Below are 19,051 nucleotides of genomic sequence, written 5' to 3' on the forward strand. Positions count from 1 at the left end.
AGTTACTGTAATTTAATTACTTTCCCTTTAAAAAGTAAAGTAAGGGATTACTCTTATTTTTTCTGTAATTTAATTACAGTTACTTCGGATGTAATTGAACTAAATACTGTGTAATGTATACAATAGTGGAATTGACATTAAAATTCAAAGTCTAATTTTAAAATGCATGCATTAATGTATCTCTGTAATAAATTTGTAATACTTTAGTCAGTTAAAAAGAGTACTTTATGTAGTTTTATATTATTTATTTGAATGAATTAAGAGTCGTTTCGTGTCAATCAAGATTGATATAGGATATAGAAAGTAATTAGTAATAAGTAATTAAATACGTTTTAGAGAGAGTAATCTGTACAGTAATCTAATTACACTATTGAATGTGTAATTAGTAACTAGTAATTAATTACTTTTTCAGAGTAATTTACCCAATACTGCCGGTGACACAGTCATATACTTACAGACAACTTTTTCATCTCCAAAATCACTTCTGGAAAGACGAACACTTATTTTTTAGCATTTTAAAATGTGTGAAACTGTTAAACACAAAACAGCACCATGAATGCAGGTATTTTTAGGGTTATTCAGTCATGACGTACTTTTGAAATGTCTCGTGGATGGGACATCCCCTGACAGCTGACCCTCCATCAGACGCCCTCAAATGTGTCACTGTGTGCTTTACTTTCTGTGACACATGTCTCTTATAAAAAATATCATAAATGAGATCAGATTTGGGGATTTCAGGTCTTCCGCCTACAACAAAGTAAAAGCAAATGCACCTCAGTGTCTCAGTATGAGCTCAAACATTTCTCATCAAAACAGCTCTGTATTCATACTGTGTCAACAAGTGACTCACGGTTGATGAAATTTTAAAATAAATAAACGTAAAGTCGCATGAGGAGTAACGTCTGAGCCCCTCCTCACGGCTCTGTTGTCAGAGCTTCACTTTCCCTAATACGTCCATAACGGAGACGTCAAGGGCGTCAGGGCTGTTACCCGGGCTATTCCAGTGTGCCAGACCCTGACACCAATGATTGGACGAAATTAATGAGGCGGTACTCTCATCCTTCCTAATTAGAAAGCCCACTAAAACTATTCTGGGGCTCTGTTCCTAAGGTGAGAAATTTACTGAAGCCCTTGTTGACTCGCCGACCCTCCCCGTTCAGACAATCCCAGTATACCACAGCCCGGAGGGACGAGAGACCCAAATCACAGAACAAATATAGACGGAGAAGACCAGCAGCAAAGTTACACAGGGCAACAACACACAACAGTACATTCACAACGTCGATCTTCTTGTTCTCGAAAGATCAAACATTGAAAACAGTACATCTCTCCTCGACAAGCCCCATGATGTGATTTATCATTCATTTATCAGATCCTTCATCTGAAATATGAACAAAAGTAACAGTGATGCTTGCCCGAACAAATACCCATAAAATCTTCCCTAGAGTCATGTGTTTATACAAGGTTTTTGCTTTACAAACACTCAACAAGTAATTCAGAATCGTTTTTCATTTTGGTTTATTTCCAAACCTCACATTAGAAAATAACAGTGTTTTGAACTCTGACATTTAAAGAGAGAGCTCTTGGCTTACAGGAAGACGCTTTACCAAAGCAGGTCATGCAAAAACATTGCGGAAGGCCTCCAGCATCATAGCACCTTTGTGGGAAAAGTAATCAAATAAAAAAGCTGTCAATTTCCATTTGACGTCAGTGCAAAAGATAAACAATGCATAGAGGTCCGACAGCTGCAAAAATCCCATATTCCCGCGAGCGCACCCGGAGTGTTTCTGCCCTTTAAATCCTTGAGCCGGATTCAGATGCTCGGGGTGACGCTCGTACAAGCACAGTGTGACACACCAAAGCGACAGAAAACCAGCATATGAAAATAAAGCCTCTGCGATTTGCATTTGCGCATCGGCCGAAGGGTAACGTTCTTCACACCTTCAGCGTACAGCAGTAAATATACAAGAAAGCTTTGAAGCAGGTCGAAGAGTCAAGATGTGCTTTGCATTCAGAAATCGTCGCCCAGCATTTGAACCGGATGATCAGAATGAATCGGCAATAGAAGCTGTGATTGGGTTTCTGGCTGTGAGGGACTTTGGTTCACTCTTTTGTTCCTCTGGTTTAAACCAGACTAACATGAGAATCATTACAGGTTCAGATAAAGTAGAGATTAGCCTGCTCAAAACTGCAAAAACAATCGGTTCCCGTATGAAAATGAACCATGGTTTTACTACAGTCACCATAGATAAACCATGATATTTTTAGTCAAACTATAGATGATGATAAATCCACCGAAAATCATGGTTAATACACTTTTACTATGGTAAAACCATGGTTTTTAAGGGTTTATGGTTTATTTACCAATAACGTTCGCTGACTGCACATTACTGTTTACTTATTTATGAATTCAAGGTTGAAATTTCATTAAAAATCACAATTTCAACGTGGTAACTGTATTACACTTTTGTAGTATAGCATGAAATATGTAGCAATGTGCAATTTTTCAAATACGCCCAAATATGTGTAAATCTGAACAATAGAAACATTATTTAGAAAAAAGCCAGAGTAATATTTTCTTCTCTTGCACATTTCAATATTTAGACAAACCCAGAGTTGGTTCATTTCACAGCATTTAAGTTTGTTCATGGGAAATAAGAGCTACTGCTAATTCTTACTTATAAATCATTTAAAGCCCCAATTTAAAGTGACACACGATCAGCCTCGTAATAATGAAAGAAATGTCAACATTGTTCAGCTCAGAAGCTTTCTAACACACAGGACTCCATCTCCGACTCATTAAAAACACACAGACAGTCCTGAAGCGCACACAGATTCATCTCATCACAAGTGATCCTGGGTTAAGGCACCGATAGAGGCACAATTACTGACGGCAAAGTCTGAAGCTGAGAAGTCGAAATTCACCACAATTCGGCCAGTCTGAGGTCACGAGAACACATCTCACCTGAACTGAGATCAACACAGAAAAAATAGAACAGACGCTTCTCATTCACACACAAACACAATCACATTAAAATAAAGGTGTGAAAAGGGTTCTTTGCAGCATTTTTTTTCAGTCAAAGCTTCTTGAAAGTACTTTTGTGCAACCAAAGGTTTCGTGGATATTAAAGGTTTTTTATAGAACCATATAACCTGACACTGTAATGGTGTCTTAAAGGGACACTTCACCCAAAAATGAAAATTCTGTCATCATTTACTCACCTTCGAGTTGTTCCAAATCTGTATAGAGAAAGATATTTGGAAGAATGCTTATAACCAAACAGATCTTGCCTCCCATTGACTCCCATAGTAGGAAAAATTACTTTATCATTTTGTTTTGTTCTGTTGAACACAAAAGAAGACATTTTGAAGAATGTAGGACAGCAAACAGTTGTGCGGCACTTTTGACTGCCATTGTATTTTTTCCTGATGATGACAGAATTTTTATTTTTGGGTGAAGTATCCCTTTAATGGTGTCATTTCAAACCAAAATGATTGTTTCTTTGTAGTAAAACGGAAAAGTGTAGTCACCATGTTGTTGGTTTTTTGCAAACTGATCACCATTTGAATAACCACAGTTTTACTACAAAAAACATGCTCAAACTATGGTAACTTCAGCAAAACCATGGTTGATTTGTAGATGCGATAGTTGAACTATGTGTTTTCTTTGTAGTAAAACCATGGTGAATTTTCATCAGGCTCATTCACACAAATGGAAAAGATCTCATTCTGCTAACTGTTCTTTTCATCGTCAAGCAAATGTTTTTAACTGCACAACGATTATTCAATATTAATATACTTTTGTTCTGGTCCATATGCTTTGACTCTTCATGCAATAACTCGAATAATCAGAAGTTTGTTGTGATCGTGATCATGACACACGCTCACGCACACCGGCATTCACGCGCTGGTTTAGGTGGTTTTATCCAATATAAACGCTGTGATGTCACAAAGATAAAAGCCGCAGATCATCTAGCACAGAGAATATCAGGTCCACATCAAACTAAAAACGCCGTAAGAAAAACACAAGAGTCATGTAACTGATGGTTATAAACACATCACTCATCTGGTGGCTTGACAAACAGAAATTATTGCACACTGAAGCCTGTCGACTCTTCACCGCCACGCCAGCGGTCGATCTACTGTATAAAAATAAAATGAAAATACTGGCACACCAAAAGCCTTCATCTTTCCCGTCTCTCCTGGGAGCAAAAGCAAGCACCAAAGCGGCCAAAAGCATCGAATGACCGCAGACACAGTGTTTTTGTCTTAACACCGGACCGGACCGGACCGGGATTGTTTTCTTCATGCACATCTCCTTTCCAACTCTCATTTTGAAACGCTCATCCCAAAAGGTCGAGAGTGAAGGAGACACATGTGAGGATATTCCAATGCGAAAATCCCAGAAAAAGATCCATCCGGACCCGTGGATGCTATACGACCGTCTCCACGCCCATGAGTTTAGGCGTGAGTATACGCGGAGTGACGCCGTTATTAAGATCTTCTTCAAACTCTAAAAGTTGACCCATGAAGTTGAGGTTGGGGGAGATGATGGGCCGCCGAGACTTGACAAACTTGTATGCGTCTGTCATGGTCATCCAAGTGTGCTTCATCAAGTAAGCGATGACGATGGTAGCGGAACGCGACACACCCGCCTGGCAGTGAATGAGGAGCGCCTGACCGGCCTGATGAGCTTCTTCTGTTGACAACAAAACAAAAGACTTTAGATCTCAAAACCCTCTGTGAAATAAAGCACACGAGAAAAACGTCATACCTATGAACTCGAACGCCTCCTCAAAGTACTGCCGCAGGTTCTGTTTGTTGCTGTCGGTGGCCGGCAGACGTTTGTAGTTGAAGAGGCCGAGGTCATAGTGATAGAGCGGCAGATGAGTGGTCACGTTGAGGATGTAGCCGATGTTCAGCCGCTGCATTTGTTCCCGGTCTTGAGCGTCCCGTTCATTGCCCAGGAACAGGAAGGGAAGGATTGCGGTCAGCTCTGCGTTTTCTATATCTGGTGTGGAGGGTAAAGAATGAGGTAGCGCCCCCGACAGACCCGTGGCGGTCCTGCCGTCCTGACCTTCTGACGGCTGGAGAGAGTGTTCGCAGAGATCCTCGTGGCTCTGTCGAAAACCAGCGAGACCTCCTGAGACAGACGAACACAAAGACGTTAACGTCTGATTCACTGTTGACACAGTTGAATCTATGAAGAGTTCTATCGTTTGGCATACCCATGTGGAACGACTTTAACCAATAGTAGTACATTCTGAGGTAGACAAGCTCAAACGGCTCTTGAAAAGCAGATGATCCGTCTCTCGCTCACAGTATTGGTTGTTTTTCCATTTCGTAGTGAATGGACACCGTAATCAAATATGAGAATGATAATGCTGAATATTATTATCATACTCATATTCAGAAGAATCAGAGTAGAGACATTTGGTGTCAAGAGCTGTTTAAGCTTCAGTAAATGAATAATAAACAGATTTGTATATAACTACATCTTTTATTGAACTACTTGTTATGTATTTAATAATAAGCCATGTAAAGGTCATGGGTTTCCATCCCAAGATCACACAGGTGTATTAAAAGAATTTACTCTTAAATCACTTTTAATAAAACCATCTGCCAGACGCATAGCTGTAAATGTATATAAATATATGTCAAATAATAACAGAAGTATATACTACTTTAACCCAGATAGCACAGGCACGTCTGTAAGATGTTTGCTGAAGATCTGGAAAACATCTGCTGTGTAAAAACATCTGATAACCGTCTTAGAAAGGGCAGTTTTACATCCATTCTAAATCATAAACATCTTACAGACTATATGACATCTGACAGTAGACGTCTCAGAGACGTATTGCAGATGAGCAAACATTTAAAAAATACATCTTGCAGATGTAAAGCCATCAAACAGACGTCTCTCAGATGTATGCGTGCTATCAGGGAACAATGCATATAATATACAACTAGTATATAATAATTTAACAATACATATAAAATGATATGTAATTGCACAATGTAGATTTTGAGGACAAACAGTGTCTGTTCGACAAAGCCTGTAAAGTTGAAAGTACTTTTAAAAAAGCTTTGCATTTATTAATTTACTAACATGATGGTAACATAATAAGCATGTCAACAGTTTTTAGCATTTAATAGAATAGAATAGAATAGTTAAAGAAAGGTCTGTAATGTAATGCGATGTGTGTCGTCAGAGTGGTTTATTACTACCCACACGAGCCCCTCACGTCTTTAAGCAAACATCTGTTATAATCCGCAAACAAATTTCTGCAAACAAGCGAAACATTAAGTGTTTAACTTGTCACTAGACATCTGTGCTTCCTCAAATAACATTAATCTGATGAACACACAGCGGGAAGATATTGTCTGTTAAATTTCAGTTAACCAAATGTGAACCTGCAGCACCTGTGTCAACCTTGTTCTCAGTGTGTTGCGATTCAGTTGCTAGGGTGTTCTGGCTGGTTGCTAGGGGGTTGTTCACTGGGTTTGTATGAGCAAGAGGAATAGTTATTAGTTAACAAAAACCACAAAAAGAAAACATCATCAATGCCAAATATTAGCACGCGTGTCGTACGCAGTACACGAGCAACATTTGGCTGCTCAGATGTTCTCAAAGTATGCCACTCGAAAACTGGCAAATGTAGAGCGAGCAGATGTACGAGATGATTCGAAACGGCCATGTGCTCCCAAAAAGACAAGATAAACTCACATTACACCGAGATCTCCTAACCGTCTCGAAAGATCAACAGCACATATGCAAATACACACATCAATAAAATGGACTTTTCACGAGATTTCTGACAGCAAAGTGAATTTTTCCCAAAACCAAGTATGCTGCCTACACCGAAGGACCCTAATAAGTGAACACAAAACAAAACCTTTTAATACGATTTTGAAAGTGATTTTACCTGTAAGCGTACAGTATTTTATTGATACTTTTTGGCATTAAATCAATAAATTTGTCTCATTTGCTTTCAATACTCCTCACAAATAACCTTGCAGAATAACTGTGCGTTTACTGAGTAGCGAAATGTTGCCGCCTCCCTTTGATAGCCGTGTGTCTAGGATCTCTTAAAACGCTGTCTAAGCGGTCAGCCCCGGCGCTCTGACTCATCTCTCTCGGCGGCTGACGTGCTCTGCCCTCCGCTCTCCAAACATGGGAAAGACGGTTAGCGTGTGGAATGCGACCGGTTCTTCACCATCGGCTGCTGGCAGGAGGCGGTGGCACATGGCCCTCGCTCCGAGAGCTCAGCCCAACAGAGCCGTGTGGCCCGTGTCCCTCTGTGACAGCAGCTGCGTCTGCGTGTATGTGCTGGACATGAATGGTCAACAACTCAGAAAGCCTTCCACCAAATCTACTGAACAGATAACGGGTCGGATACACGATTCATTACTGAATCTCTGTTTTTCCTCACCGTTTATGTCACCAATTCCGTGAAAATGTCAACCTTACTACGAAAAAAACTATGCTAACAGCACAGATATGAACATTTGGTGGTTCAAATATCCATGTGAGGTCTCTCTTTATGTTTTGAAAATATTTGTTTTATTTTTAGTGCATGATTTTTCATAGTCAGGTAAGTGCTATTATTCCTCATTAAAGGGCACATGAAAATGAAAATCAAGTAACTATTTTTTGTTCTATAAAGAGTCATCCCGTGTCACATCCATAACGCGTTTATTTCCTTTTTTTTAAATAGAACATTCGTTCATAGACTGACATTTTTCTGATGTTTAGACTCTATCAACCAGGGTTTAGTAAAATATAAACAAGATGGTTCAATATATTCGTAACAAATACATTCCCTGATCCGTTACGCAAAATGTCACATCCAGAATTGTCCATTTACACTTCTTTAGATTTATATGTAATTTCTATGTTATAAAGATATTGGATATATACTGTAAATATATAATTTACTTAAAATTACACTTGCGTGTGTGTGTGTGTGTGTTTCATATATACATCATTATTATAGACGGATACACACACATAAATTACGTAAACAAAAGCGTATTAGTCGCGACGAATGGTTTGACAGTCCTATGAATTCGCTCCGTGTCACGCCACAGACAGCCAGAAATAAAGCAAACATTTAAACATTCGTGCGAGGTTTCACAGTCACCAGAATTGCTGCGAAACATCCACACAATCTCACAACCTGACCACACAGAATGAAAACCTTACGTGGGTGTGAAGATGGCACAAGATACCGGTTTGGAGAATGAGAAAAGACTGATTATTTAAAACTATTGGTTCAAAAATTCCAAGCTAAGTAAGGTCTTGAGTAATGTGTCAGAAGGCGGCGCTGTCTTTGAAAGAACAGCTTCATACGTTCATGTGCCAATGAAACTTAAAGTCATATCTAGAAATGAATAATTCAGCGAGTTCTGGCTTTAGTGTTTGTGAAATTAAAAGGGCCGCACACGAGGTACTAAATAAAGTCAATTCATCGGCTTCGTCTATTCGCTCCTTCAGTATAAACCTACACACCAAAACGCTCAAAAATGAACTTTCATTTGGGAGCAGGAGGTGATTCTTACCTTTAAGAACGATGGGGTCCTTTCCTTCCCTTCTCAGAGACTCCAGGACCACGTGCAGTGGCTGAGACGGCGTTAACCGCCCGGGGTCGACCGTGGATTCGTCGTACACCACCAGCTCTTTGGAAAAAATGCCCTTGAAGGACTCTTTACTCTGCCGACAGGAGATGAGGTCCAGCACCGTGATCTTGCCCTGCTGGAGTCGCCTGCGACTGATCTTATCCGAGCAGTTGATGTGCACCGCGCCCCTGATGTGGCTCTTGTTGAAGTCCATGAAGGGCCGACAGTCGATGACCACGGGCACGGGTCCCACGGGGTGGCCCGCCGGGCAGTGCGTCAGCTTCCTCGCCAGTTCGTTGGGGTGGATGACCCGCATGCCGCCCCGGGCCACGGCCGAGGGGAGACTGGGCGCGCTGTACGCCTCTCCGCGGCCCGCGGGGGCGTCGCCATAGCCCACTCCCGAGTTCAAGTCCGGGCTGCTGGCGCTGACCTGGCTCTGGGCGCGCGTCTGGCCGTCTTTCTCGTAGGTGGTCACCGTGCAACAGCTGGCACTGCTGCATCCACACGTCAGCGAGCGCGTGGAGCCGCCGGACGAGGGCATATACGAAAGCTGGGTCGCCTGGATCTTCACCACGGTGGTGCTGCTGCTGCTGATGACCGTCGCCTTGCCGACGGTAGCGACGGTGCCTACGGTGGTTTCCAGGTAGCTGGTGTCCAGGCAGAGTCGGAGGTCCTGAGGTCTTATAGGCCTTGGCAGCGCCACCACAATTCTGTCGTCGAGTGGAGATGGAGGCATGGAGAGACCTCAGAGGACGGGCGCTCCAAAGAGAACTCAGACGTCCGGGATGAAACCGACGGGTACGAGTTGACCGGTGCTCTGAGAAACACGGGAGAAAAAAACGTACCTGCATTATTGTCGGACGTTAAAGGGATAGTTCACACAAAAATCACAATTCTCCTCATGTGGTCGTAAATCTGTATGTGACGCTTCATTCAGTGGAGATATTTTGAGAAATGTCTCAGTGGTTTTGTGTTCATGCAATGGAAGCCAATGGGGTTCGGTGTTGATGATTATCAACATTCTTCAAAATATCTTCTTTTGTGTTCCGCAGATGGATGAATAAACGATGACATGCGATGCATCGCTTGGTTCGGCATTCTGCTATCGGACGCAACTAAATCCAGTCATTTGTAGATTTGGGGCGAACACTTTTTGGGGCGAATACTTTCTGAGGCGAGAAGCTCCAGCTGCACACCACTGCATCACACAGGAAGTGTACGGTCTGTACTCGCTGCACTCGATTCATTGTACCGTGACATGTCCCGAACGCTTATCAAACATGCATCTCATCCCCCAGACCGTCTCTCTGCGTACCAAACCGAATTGCTGACCCCATTCAATTCAAAAGAGCACGCAGCCCGTTCTCCAGCACGGCATGTGGACGTGCCGGGAATAAAATATGGAAAGGTTCTGCATCTACGGCCAGACACCGTCATTATTTCATGTGGCGACAATGTAGATGTACAGATCTCTATAAGGCACGCCAGTCAAATCTGTCTGCCACACATCACATCACATCACATCACATCTCTGTGCTCTGGACGTGACTGAGAATGATGAGAAATCAAGTTTTACATTATAACCTGATTCAGAAAAAAACCACATTCTTATAGTCAGCCGGTATAAATGTTATATACATTATAACAAAGAAAGACAATCACATGAGTTCATATATTACTAGTCCACATATCAATATAGATTGCAGATCTCAGAAATATAGTGTAACGACAACAAAACAACTCTAAACAGAAGAATGTGACTAGAAAATATCCATTCTGTAATATTGTTATACATACATGATATTATAAAAAATAGTAATAATAAAAAGCATCGTGTGTTTATATATGTGGAGCTCTATTTCACAAGCAAAATCTGTGCACTACTAAGCATACTAAATAGTGCAATATCGGACTTACATTTAACGTGTTTATCGGTCTCTTCCGGTGTGTGAAGTCGGTCAGCCGGTCCCGGAGTCCCGCAGCATTTCCCTCCCGCGCTGCTTTGCTCTCGTCTCGTTTAAAGCTCGAGTTTGAGTTTCTAGCGGGTCCGCGTCGGCTGTCACTTCAGACTGACGCGGGTCCGAGCCAATGACGCGCCGGTCACCGGAGCGCAGGGTGATGTCATCGACAGCCAATCAGACGAGAGCTCGCTGGAACCGGGTTCAAGACGCGTCACGCGCAGAATTGGGGGCTGTTAAACCATTTATAATCATTTAATAGGTGTGTACGACTTCGTGTGGCCCTGCGCAAACCGGTCGGCGTGTGACTGTGAAATATCGCGAGAGCGCCATCGCGGGACTGTGATGTCATACATTGATCGGTCTGCGCAGCGCCGAATGTATGAACGCAAAGTGTAAAATGACATTAAAATGAAAACGACACTTGAGACTGATAGTATATTAAAACAGAGAGGTGAAGCTGGCTTATAAAATGATGCTGCTACTGTGTTTTTGTACAATTTGAGCAGAAAATACTGTATAAAAGTTGCATTAATCTAGATTTTTTCAAACAATGTAATGGGCTATTTTTCAAAATTATTAACAAGACATTAACAAACATCCTTACATATAATATTAAACAGACGTATATGCTAAGTATACACATAATATATAGACTGTATAAATATATTAATGTAATCTTACAGAAACATTATTCACCTTGTTTAATAGATAAATGCAAACACATTTTCATTTAAATTATGAAAGTCTGGATACGCATAATAATCTGATTACAGCGTGAAATTAAATGAATTTATAATACTTGTACAACTCTTGAAAATAATTCATGCGTATTAACATATATTATACTACTTTATATTGTGTTGCGTTAATGTTTACAGATAATTATTTTCTTAATGGATTCAAATAGTTAGAAATGTCATCAAACAAACAAACAAACAAACAAACAAAGAATTAATTTAAAATTAAATTATTACGTGATTTAGATTATTTTAAAAGATCTGGAAGAATGTGAATTTTCATAAAATCCCAGCATCTGTTTCAATTAGACATGATATTATGAGGTTATGATAACCTTTAGCAAAAGTGTCAATTACAACTGTAAAATGTGTTCTTTTCAAATGTCTGCGTATACAAACAACAACTTTGCAACTGGGCACAAATACATTTTGGTTTTAACCAACATTCATAGAACATTTGTCAGGCAAAAATAAATCCTTAAAATTATAATACTCTTTCAAAAATTTTACTTTTGTCATAGCCCATATATTAGGCCTAAACATCAACCATTGCATTACATGACTTAATTGTGTATTTTTGTGTAAACACAGCTCATACCTTAGTGTTTTTGAAACCTTGACTCTTTCAAACCTCGGTATACCTTGAAACCGGTTTTCGGCCCATGCCTAGTTTCAATGCTCTCTCAAACACACTCCTGTGGACCAGAGAACTGACTTTATTAAGCTCATGACTGCAATTCATAACTTGAAGTATTATGGGATCTTGCTTTTGTCTCTCATCTTGTGATCTGAAATGTTATAGTGCCACAAATGCTCTACATGAATCATTTGTAACTAATAAAAGAAGCAGATACCGTAGGATCTTTACTCATGGGGTCAGAAGCAAGTGATATCCGGGGTAAAACAGGTTCTTAGAACGGCTATTATTCATTTGTAAAGAAGACGTACGTTCAAACAGATTTATATCAATAAAGCACACATAAATCCACATGTAAATAGTCCCAGCAGCTTTGTGTGTGTAATAAATAAACACTGACATGTGCATTTGATATTACTATTAAATAAAGATATGTGATGTCAGATCCCACACTAGTCTACTAAAAATGATCTGAATATATTTAGATAACCGCACACACATGTCAGTGGAAAAACTGACGTTATGCGGTGTGATATTTAGAAGCTTCGGAAGAGGAAGTTATGCAGCACTTCCTCTTGTGCAGAGGTGTTTAACCTTCAGAAAATCTACATCATCCACCACATGGGCTCAAATGAAATATTGTATGTGTTTGAGATTTGTAACCATGTCTCTGAACAATTTAAACTATGATTTGTGTGAATTTATAATCAAGCACATTGCAATGAGATAAACATTAAACAACTACACCAGAATGGTTGAAAGTAACGTGGTTGCAGATTTAATCTTTACTGAGCTTTTACTCTAGAGACTAGTTAGTAGGATCAAATGTTGGTAATTTAGGCGATAAATACGCTTAAATATCAGGAAAATGGAAATGTTACAACGCAAATGGATTTAATATTCCTTATGTATGATATTATTCTGTGTGATTCAGTTGTGTGGGAGGCGTTTGCTCGACCGACGATGAACATCTTGCTCAATCTCACCGTTCAGATGGTCGTGAGCAAAACAGCCACACGTGCCACTCGCGTATTACAATCCATCTGTCTAATGACTCTAAATCTACTTAAACAGGTTTAGAGAGATAAAAACACATTTATACCATTTTGCAGAAAACAAAGTGAAAAGCAGACTCAACACTGATCTACTTTACTCCTCGCATGCCTCAAAAGATCATGAAAAACCTGCAGAACAAAATATTTGTCCTGTTTTGACCTGGAGTTTTAAAACATTCTGCTTTAGCTCAAATTTGTGATTTTCCATGACCTCTTTTATACACATGTCAAGTTTCATTGCCTTCACTGAAACACATATCATACAGATCTACAGATGATGTCACTAAAGCAAAAACAAGACAAACCAACTACTTCAACGTTCTCAACTTGACGTTTATTTTCCAAACCAACTTTTCGATCCAAAACACTTTAATTATAAAGTTGAATGTATCTAAGAAAGGCATTTCTTGGCATCATTGTTCTTGTTTTGGAGCACACGTGAATGTGTGCAGGGTTTTGTCAGACAAACATGTTTGTTTGAAAGAATCTTTTCTGGACTACAGCCGGCTTTATAAATGCAGCATCTGCGCCCTCTCTTGGACACATTTAAAGCCGTCTGTAAACTTGCTGAATTGATTTTTTGACATTTATTGACAATCCACATAAAAGATCTGGAAATCTTCTTATAATCTTCATGTTTATTTATGATTCAGACCCGTCGACGTTGTCTTCACTGGCGTTATGATGTCTGTCTCTCTGCCCTGAGGGAGATTTTCTAGTATCCTCTATGTGTACTGAAAAAACAACCACAATTACAGGAGTGTCAGTGATGTCACGTGAGAACACACGTTATTTCATGTCATAGGAAATGACATAAAAAACAAAAACAAAGGCTTTGATCTCATATTTTTTATTTAATAAATGACCTATAGTGTAAGCAAAATGTGTAAAAACAAGCTCTCGATTCTAAACAACACACTTGGGTTCACGATTACAATAGTATCATGATATTTTGAATGAAATGTGCAAATTATTTTTGAATAGTGTTTTTTGTGTATATATATATATATACTTGTTTGTTATAAACTGATAACTGGTCTGTCACTGAAAAAATAAAACACAAAATTTAAATAAAACACTTTTAACTTTTAAATCAAATTAAAAAGCTAGGTCCCAAGTGAGAACAGTAAATACATAAAATAAAATTAAAAAATGTATATTGCAATATATTGTTACACCCCAAATTGATACATATAAATGACCGCGATCCAGTTTAAAGATGCAATTCCCTAGCCACGTTTACATGCAACCAAATAATCCAATTGTAATCGGACTGATGACTCAATCGGACTGAAAAGTAAACACTCATGTAAACACCTTAATCAATCCGATTGAGGTCGATACGATTGCAATTTCCATGGGATTGAAAGGGGGTGGTGTAGACCGAAAGCAATCCGATCGAGAGGAAAAAATAAGGATTGATGATTCTGCTTGAATCAGAGTGTTTTCTCAATCGGATTTAAAAATACCTCGTGCACATGCGCAGTGCTGCGTATGTCTTAATTATCTAATGTTTGCATCAAATAATAAAAAAAAAACACGAAACTCAACAGAAGATTATGTTTTATCCATGGCAATGTCACATGCATTATTAAGGCGAAGAAGACATGCGCTGTACAATACAGGGCTTGTGAGTTCTTTTATAACATTACATAAAGCAAATAAAGAGCTTTGCGTTATTGGTTAGCTTTGTTTTCGTTGCAAATGTGTAAATTCTAACCACGTTGACTTGTACATCCATCTAGAAACTTGAAGTTTGAAGTGAGATGTTAGACGCTGTGCGCAGTGTTGCCAGGTCCCGTTATGTTTGCGAGTTAAAAGTGGAATAATGTTCTCCATCAGATGTTGATTATTGGGCTATGCGAGGCCATTCGAGCTGGTTTTTGGATCGTTTTGAATGGCCATTGAACTGGATTTGTTACACGAATCTGGCAACCCTAGCTGTGTGCTTGCACAGTAGTTCTGTTCAGAATATATATGTACATGTAAACATTTTTTGAATGGTATTGCAACGTTTAGGGGACATGTAGCACTTTCATAATCTGAAATCAGATTAAATTAATTCAGATTGGCGAAAATGGGTGCATGTGAACAACCCCTGAGACAGATTTATCATCAGGTGTAAACAGGACCAGACGTGTGACGTGATATTGGTGTGCACAGTACTTACAGTCTTCACCCAGAAGCTTTAAAACTCTCTCCTTGATTCTCCAAAGTCTGACGTCCTTCTGCGACTCCGTCTTGATGATGTAAGGTCTGAAGTGAAAGGCCATCCACAATGATCTTCTGACGGCCCATTCCTCTTTCACCATATTATGTCTGCGTCGTAAAGAAAATCAGCAGAAGAAACGGTTTAGTGGCTTAGTTTAGTTTCCAATAACACATGCTGCAGACGATGCGAACACGTACTCGTTCTTGGGTCGCTGCAGGATTTTCAGAAGACATTTCCATGCATCCCGGTCACATTTCCAGCTGGAAAACTCGAGAAGGTCCATACAAGCACAGAGAGCTTCTTTTAAAGCCGTGTCTTGATCTGGAGAAGTAGAAGAAAACTCTTACGTTACACATTTCAGTTCAGTGCTGTTGTTATTAGATGCCATGATTCACTGAATGAATGAATGGCTAATGAGAAATCCCAGATCTATCCATTTTGTTGGAACGAGTCAGAAAACTTGTCAATGGTGTTGTGACACTGTTGTGTCATAAAAGACAGAAAATCATTTGTGAGCGTACAACAACACACAGTTCTGCACCAGCAGATGCGTTTGAAATAAAGAAGCGGATTTCTCTTCACATACGTTTTTTCAGTAAAAGAGAGCAGAACTCTAACATCAGCTTGTGACTCGGGACAGCAGAATGCAGAATCTAAAACACACACAGATGAGGTTATATTCATCTCAAACATTCAATACTTGCATTGCTAAGTCGTTTGTAATGATCTCACACCCTTAATGATGAGATGAGTGCAGATTGTGGAGCGTTGTGTCTCTTGAGGAACTGATACAGATAGACGTGAGCGTTTGGGTTCGATGGGAAATCTTTGTTGTAGGCGTAATTCTGCAGAACCTTCAGCGCCTCATCTAGACTGTTGTTATGCTCCAGCATCTGCAGGAGACACGACACACAGGAGAGCATGTTTATTGAACAGTATTTCAATGAAAACGTCTCTTTTCTTATTCGTATCGAAGTGCGCTGGTCACTGTAGAGAGAAGGCAGGAGGAAAAAGTAAAGAATTCAAACAAAGAAACTTCTTTAAGGGACTCAAAGTAAGGTGACGTCTCACAGTGATGTAACTCAACACAAAGGGGTCCCAGATTCCCGGACGCGTTATAATCTCCTGCAGAGTCACTGAAGCTTGTCTGAAGTACATGGAGATCTCCTGCAAACTGCTGACGTCCTCTGAAATAACACAAAAGTTGAATGGACAGATGAACATTTCTTCCTATAGAGAATGTAAGCTTCGTCACGCCGTGTTGAATGTTGCGCCATCTTGGGAGGATGGCTGCCAGTGCGTTCAATGCAGTGATTAGTTTGTCTTGTTTGATTAGGAAATATAACTACGGTAGGTCGGTCTTGCTGTGTTAAAAACTGCAATAGCATTACGCAGAGTCCTTCATGGAAAAGCCCCTTGTTCTTTCACTTTCGATTTCTCAATATGTCAAACAAAATAAGTAACGGTACATATCAAAACAATAACAGCAGTGGAGCATGATCCTCCCAAGATGGCTGCAACATGTAACATAGGGCGTGACGTCAGCTTCACATTCTCTATTTGAAATAAAACACAGTTGTGTTCTAGTAACCATTTTCAACAAAATCAAAGGAATTTAGAAACGTTCCTTAAAGAAATGATGAAACTCCAGACACGCTTGGTTACACAATCATAATAAACACAATGGTGGTTTTTTGTTAGTTGATGGTTGAGATCGCAATGTTAGTGGGATACTGGACACTGCAGCACGACCGCCACAGAATCAAATGGAATCACATAGACAATCTCTGACCTGTTTCTGGTGTGGTGGATATCTTATTGCTCCAGATGAAGTAATCCAGAAAGCCACAGTAAGCATGGATGAGTTTCATCTCCAGAGACTGAGCGTCCGTCAGTTTGCCGTACCTCCAGTGACTTGCGCTGGACAGCTGTCGCTTGGCTTCATCCGACTGTCCGTTCAGCAGGAGATGAAACGCGTGTTCCAAACAGATCTATAATATGCAGTTGAGGTTAGAGCTAAGATTGGGTTTTATTCAAGTTAGATCAAGCTGGAAAGATCTAGTAGACATCCTGACTATACTGTTCACGAATCAGTTCAATTCTTACCTTAGCATAGTTTGAGACCCCTGCATGTTTCATAATTTCATACACAGCATTAAAATCATCAATGCTGGCATTAGCGAGATGATGTAGAATCTCTGCGCCGAGTCTCCAAATGACCTGGAGGACAAAAACATGCAGAGAAACTCAATCTTCATGTTGAACATTGAATCCCACATCTACTGAACTCACCATCACGTCATTTTAAACCTGTACCAGTTTCTTACTTCTGCAGAACACAAAAGACAATATTTTTAGGAATGTTGATAATTAAACAACATATCCCTATTGACCTCCATTGTGTGAACACAAAACCATTGAGACATTTCTCAAAAGATCATCTTTTGTGTTCATATACAGATTTTCAACCACATGAGGGGGAATCAACGATGAAAATACTTCAAGTAATAGTTCACCCTAAAAAATTCTAATACATTTTACCATGAGCCTAAACTTTTGATGAGCGTCGCCGTTCCAGTCTATTCTTCTTTAAATAAAGTACACTTTTAATTTAACCCATGTCATTATCATCAACTTTTAACACACGGAGTAACATTTAGAGAAACAAAAGAATGAATACATCACGAGTGAGATGTGCACTGGTGACAGTGGTGTCCTCCAGAGTTTGAATGTAAGATGTGAAATATTCCGCAGCCTTCTGCCAGTTGTGATGCAGCATAGCATCTCTGATGACCTTCAGACACTTTCTGCTGGATCTATGAAAGCCAGTTTCTTTAGACAGACATGAAGAATAAACATATGATTGAATGAGTTTCACCGAGGACCCCAGAAACTGAGCTAACACTACCACTCAAGGGTCACTTAATGTCACTACAACGTTTCTCTCATAATTCGAGAAAACCTTTTGATCTAAAGGTGCTATAAAGATTTACATTATAGTTTTATAGACAAAACATAATTGTGCCAAGTTGCCAACACATTATATATATATTTTTACTCCTTAAATACTGTTTAGAAAGCAGGGTGAGACCCGAAGAAGCTGCTTGATTAAATGATACACAAAGACGGACTGCACTAAAGATGACCTAACATAAAACTTTCCATTTGTTCATGTATTTATTTTGTTACAACAGTTTTGATAAGTTTACTGTTATTCTAAAATGTGGAAAATATAATAATGAATAAGTGTGAATGGTAGTGTGTTGTCATCCGATCACAACGCATTACCGTAGTATTTGGATGGTGCTTCAATGTGAAGTGGGTTTTTAATAATCTCCTGGTTTGTCGTTTCATTCCCTGGAGAGTCGATTTTCAGCTCAGCCTCTATATCATCCATATCGAGTACGTTTAGTACGTTTCTTCAGCCAAAGTAAATATGCTAAAATAATATAAATGGAACTCAGTATACTGTTTTTTCACTCATATAAGGTATACAATTTTAGCTTGACACGCCATTAACATGTGGATATAAACAGACATTTTCTTCTTCGAGTGTTATTACAGCGCTACATAGTGGCGCACAGCGACTGCTGTCGGCACCTTGCTGCGATACAGCTACGACTCCAAATTATTCTACAGGCAGTGACGTTTGTTGAGAATCTCTAATACGGCGTTTTTTGTGGATGTGCCTTATCATTATTTTGTGGTGTTATTTGTGTTGTTCCCGGTGCCTTGTGTTGTTGTTTGTGTTGTTCTCTGTCTTGCATTGTACAGTTGAGCAATAAAATAAACACAATATCCCCGCACAGCGGCACCTGTCGGACTGGAGG

General features: G+C 39.8%; 2 protein-coding genes across 2 annotated transcripts; both read right to left on the bottom strand.

Annotated features, from left to right (window-relative positions):
- Positions 1-1,506: 1,506 nt before the first annotated feature.
- On the bottom strand, positions 1,507-10,796 carry dusp10 (dual specificity phosphatase 10). Its single transcript, XM_057353439.1, has 4 exons — positions 10,537-10,796; positions 8,563-9,436; positions 4,775-5,143; positions 1,507-4,699 (listed from the first exon to the last, which is right to left on the bottom strand). The coding sequence occupies exons 2-4, from the start codon at positions 9,353-9,355 to the stop codon at positions 4,434-4,436; spliced, it is 1,428 nt and encodes a 475-aa protein (XP_057209422.1). The 5' UTR covers positions 9,356-9,436; positions 10,537-10,796; the 3' UTR covers positions 1,507-4,433.
- Positions 10,797-13,329: 2,533 nt separating this feature from the next.
- Positions 13,330-18,972, bottom strand: taf1a (TATA box binding protein (TBP)-associated factor, RNA polymerase I, A). The gene is made up of 10 exons (XM_057353440.1): positions 18,510-18,972; positions 17,902-18,053; positions 17,328-17,441; positions 17,014-17,212; positions 16,293-16,408; positions 15,956-16,114; positions 15,808-15,874; positions 15,419-15,542; positions 15,180-15,328; positions 13,330-13,743 (listed from the first exon to the last, which is right to left on the bottom strand). The coding sequence occupies exons 1-10, from the start codon at positions 18,616-18,618 to the stop codon at positions 13,652-13,654; spliced, it is 1,281 nt and encodes a 426-aa protein (XP_057209423.1). The 5' UTR covers positions 18,619-18,972; the 3' UTR covers positions 13,330-13,651.
- Positions 18,973-19,051: the final 79 nt, after the last annotated feature.

The sequence above is a fragment of the Triplophysa rosa genome, linkage group LG15 (assembly GCF_024868665.1).
Source record: "Triplophysa rosa linkage group LG15, Trosa_1v2, whole genome shotgun sequence".
NCBI classification, from domain to species: Eukaryota; Metazoa; Chordata; class Actinopteri; order Cypriniformes; family Nemacheilidae; genus Triplophysa; species Triplophysa rosa.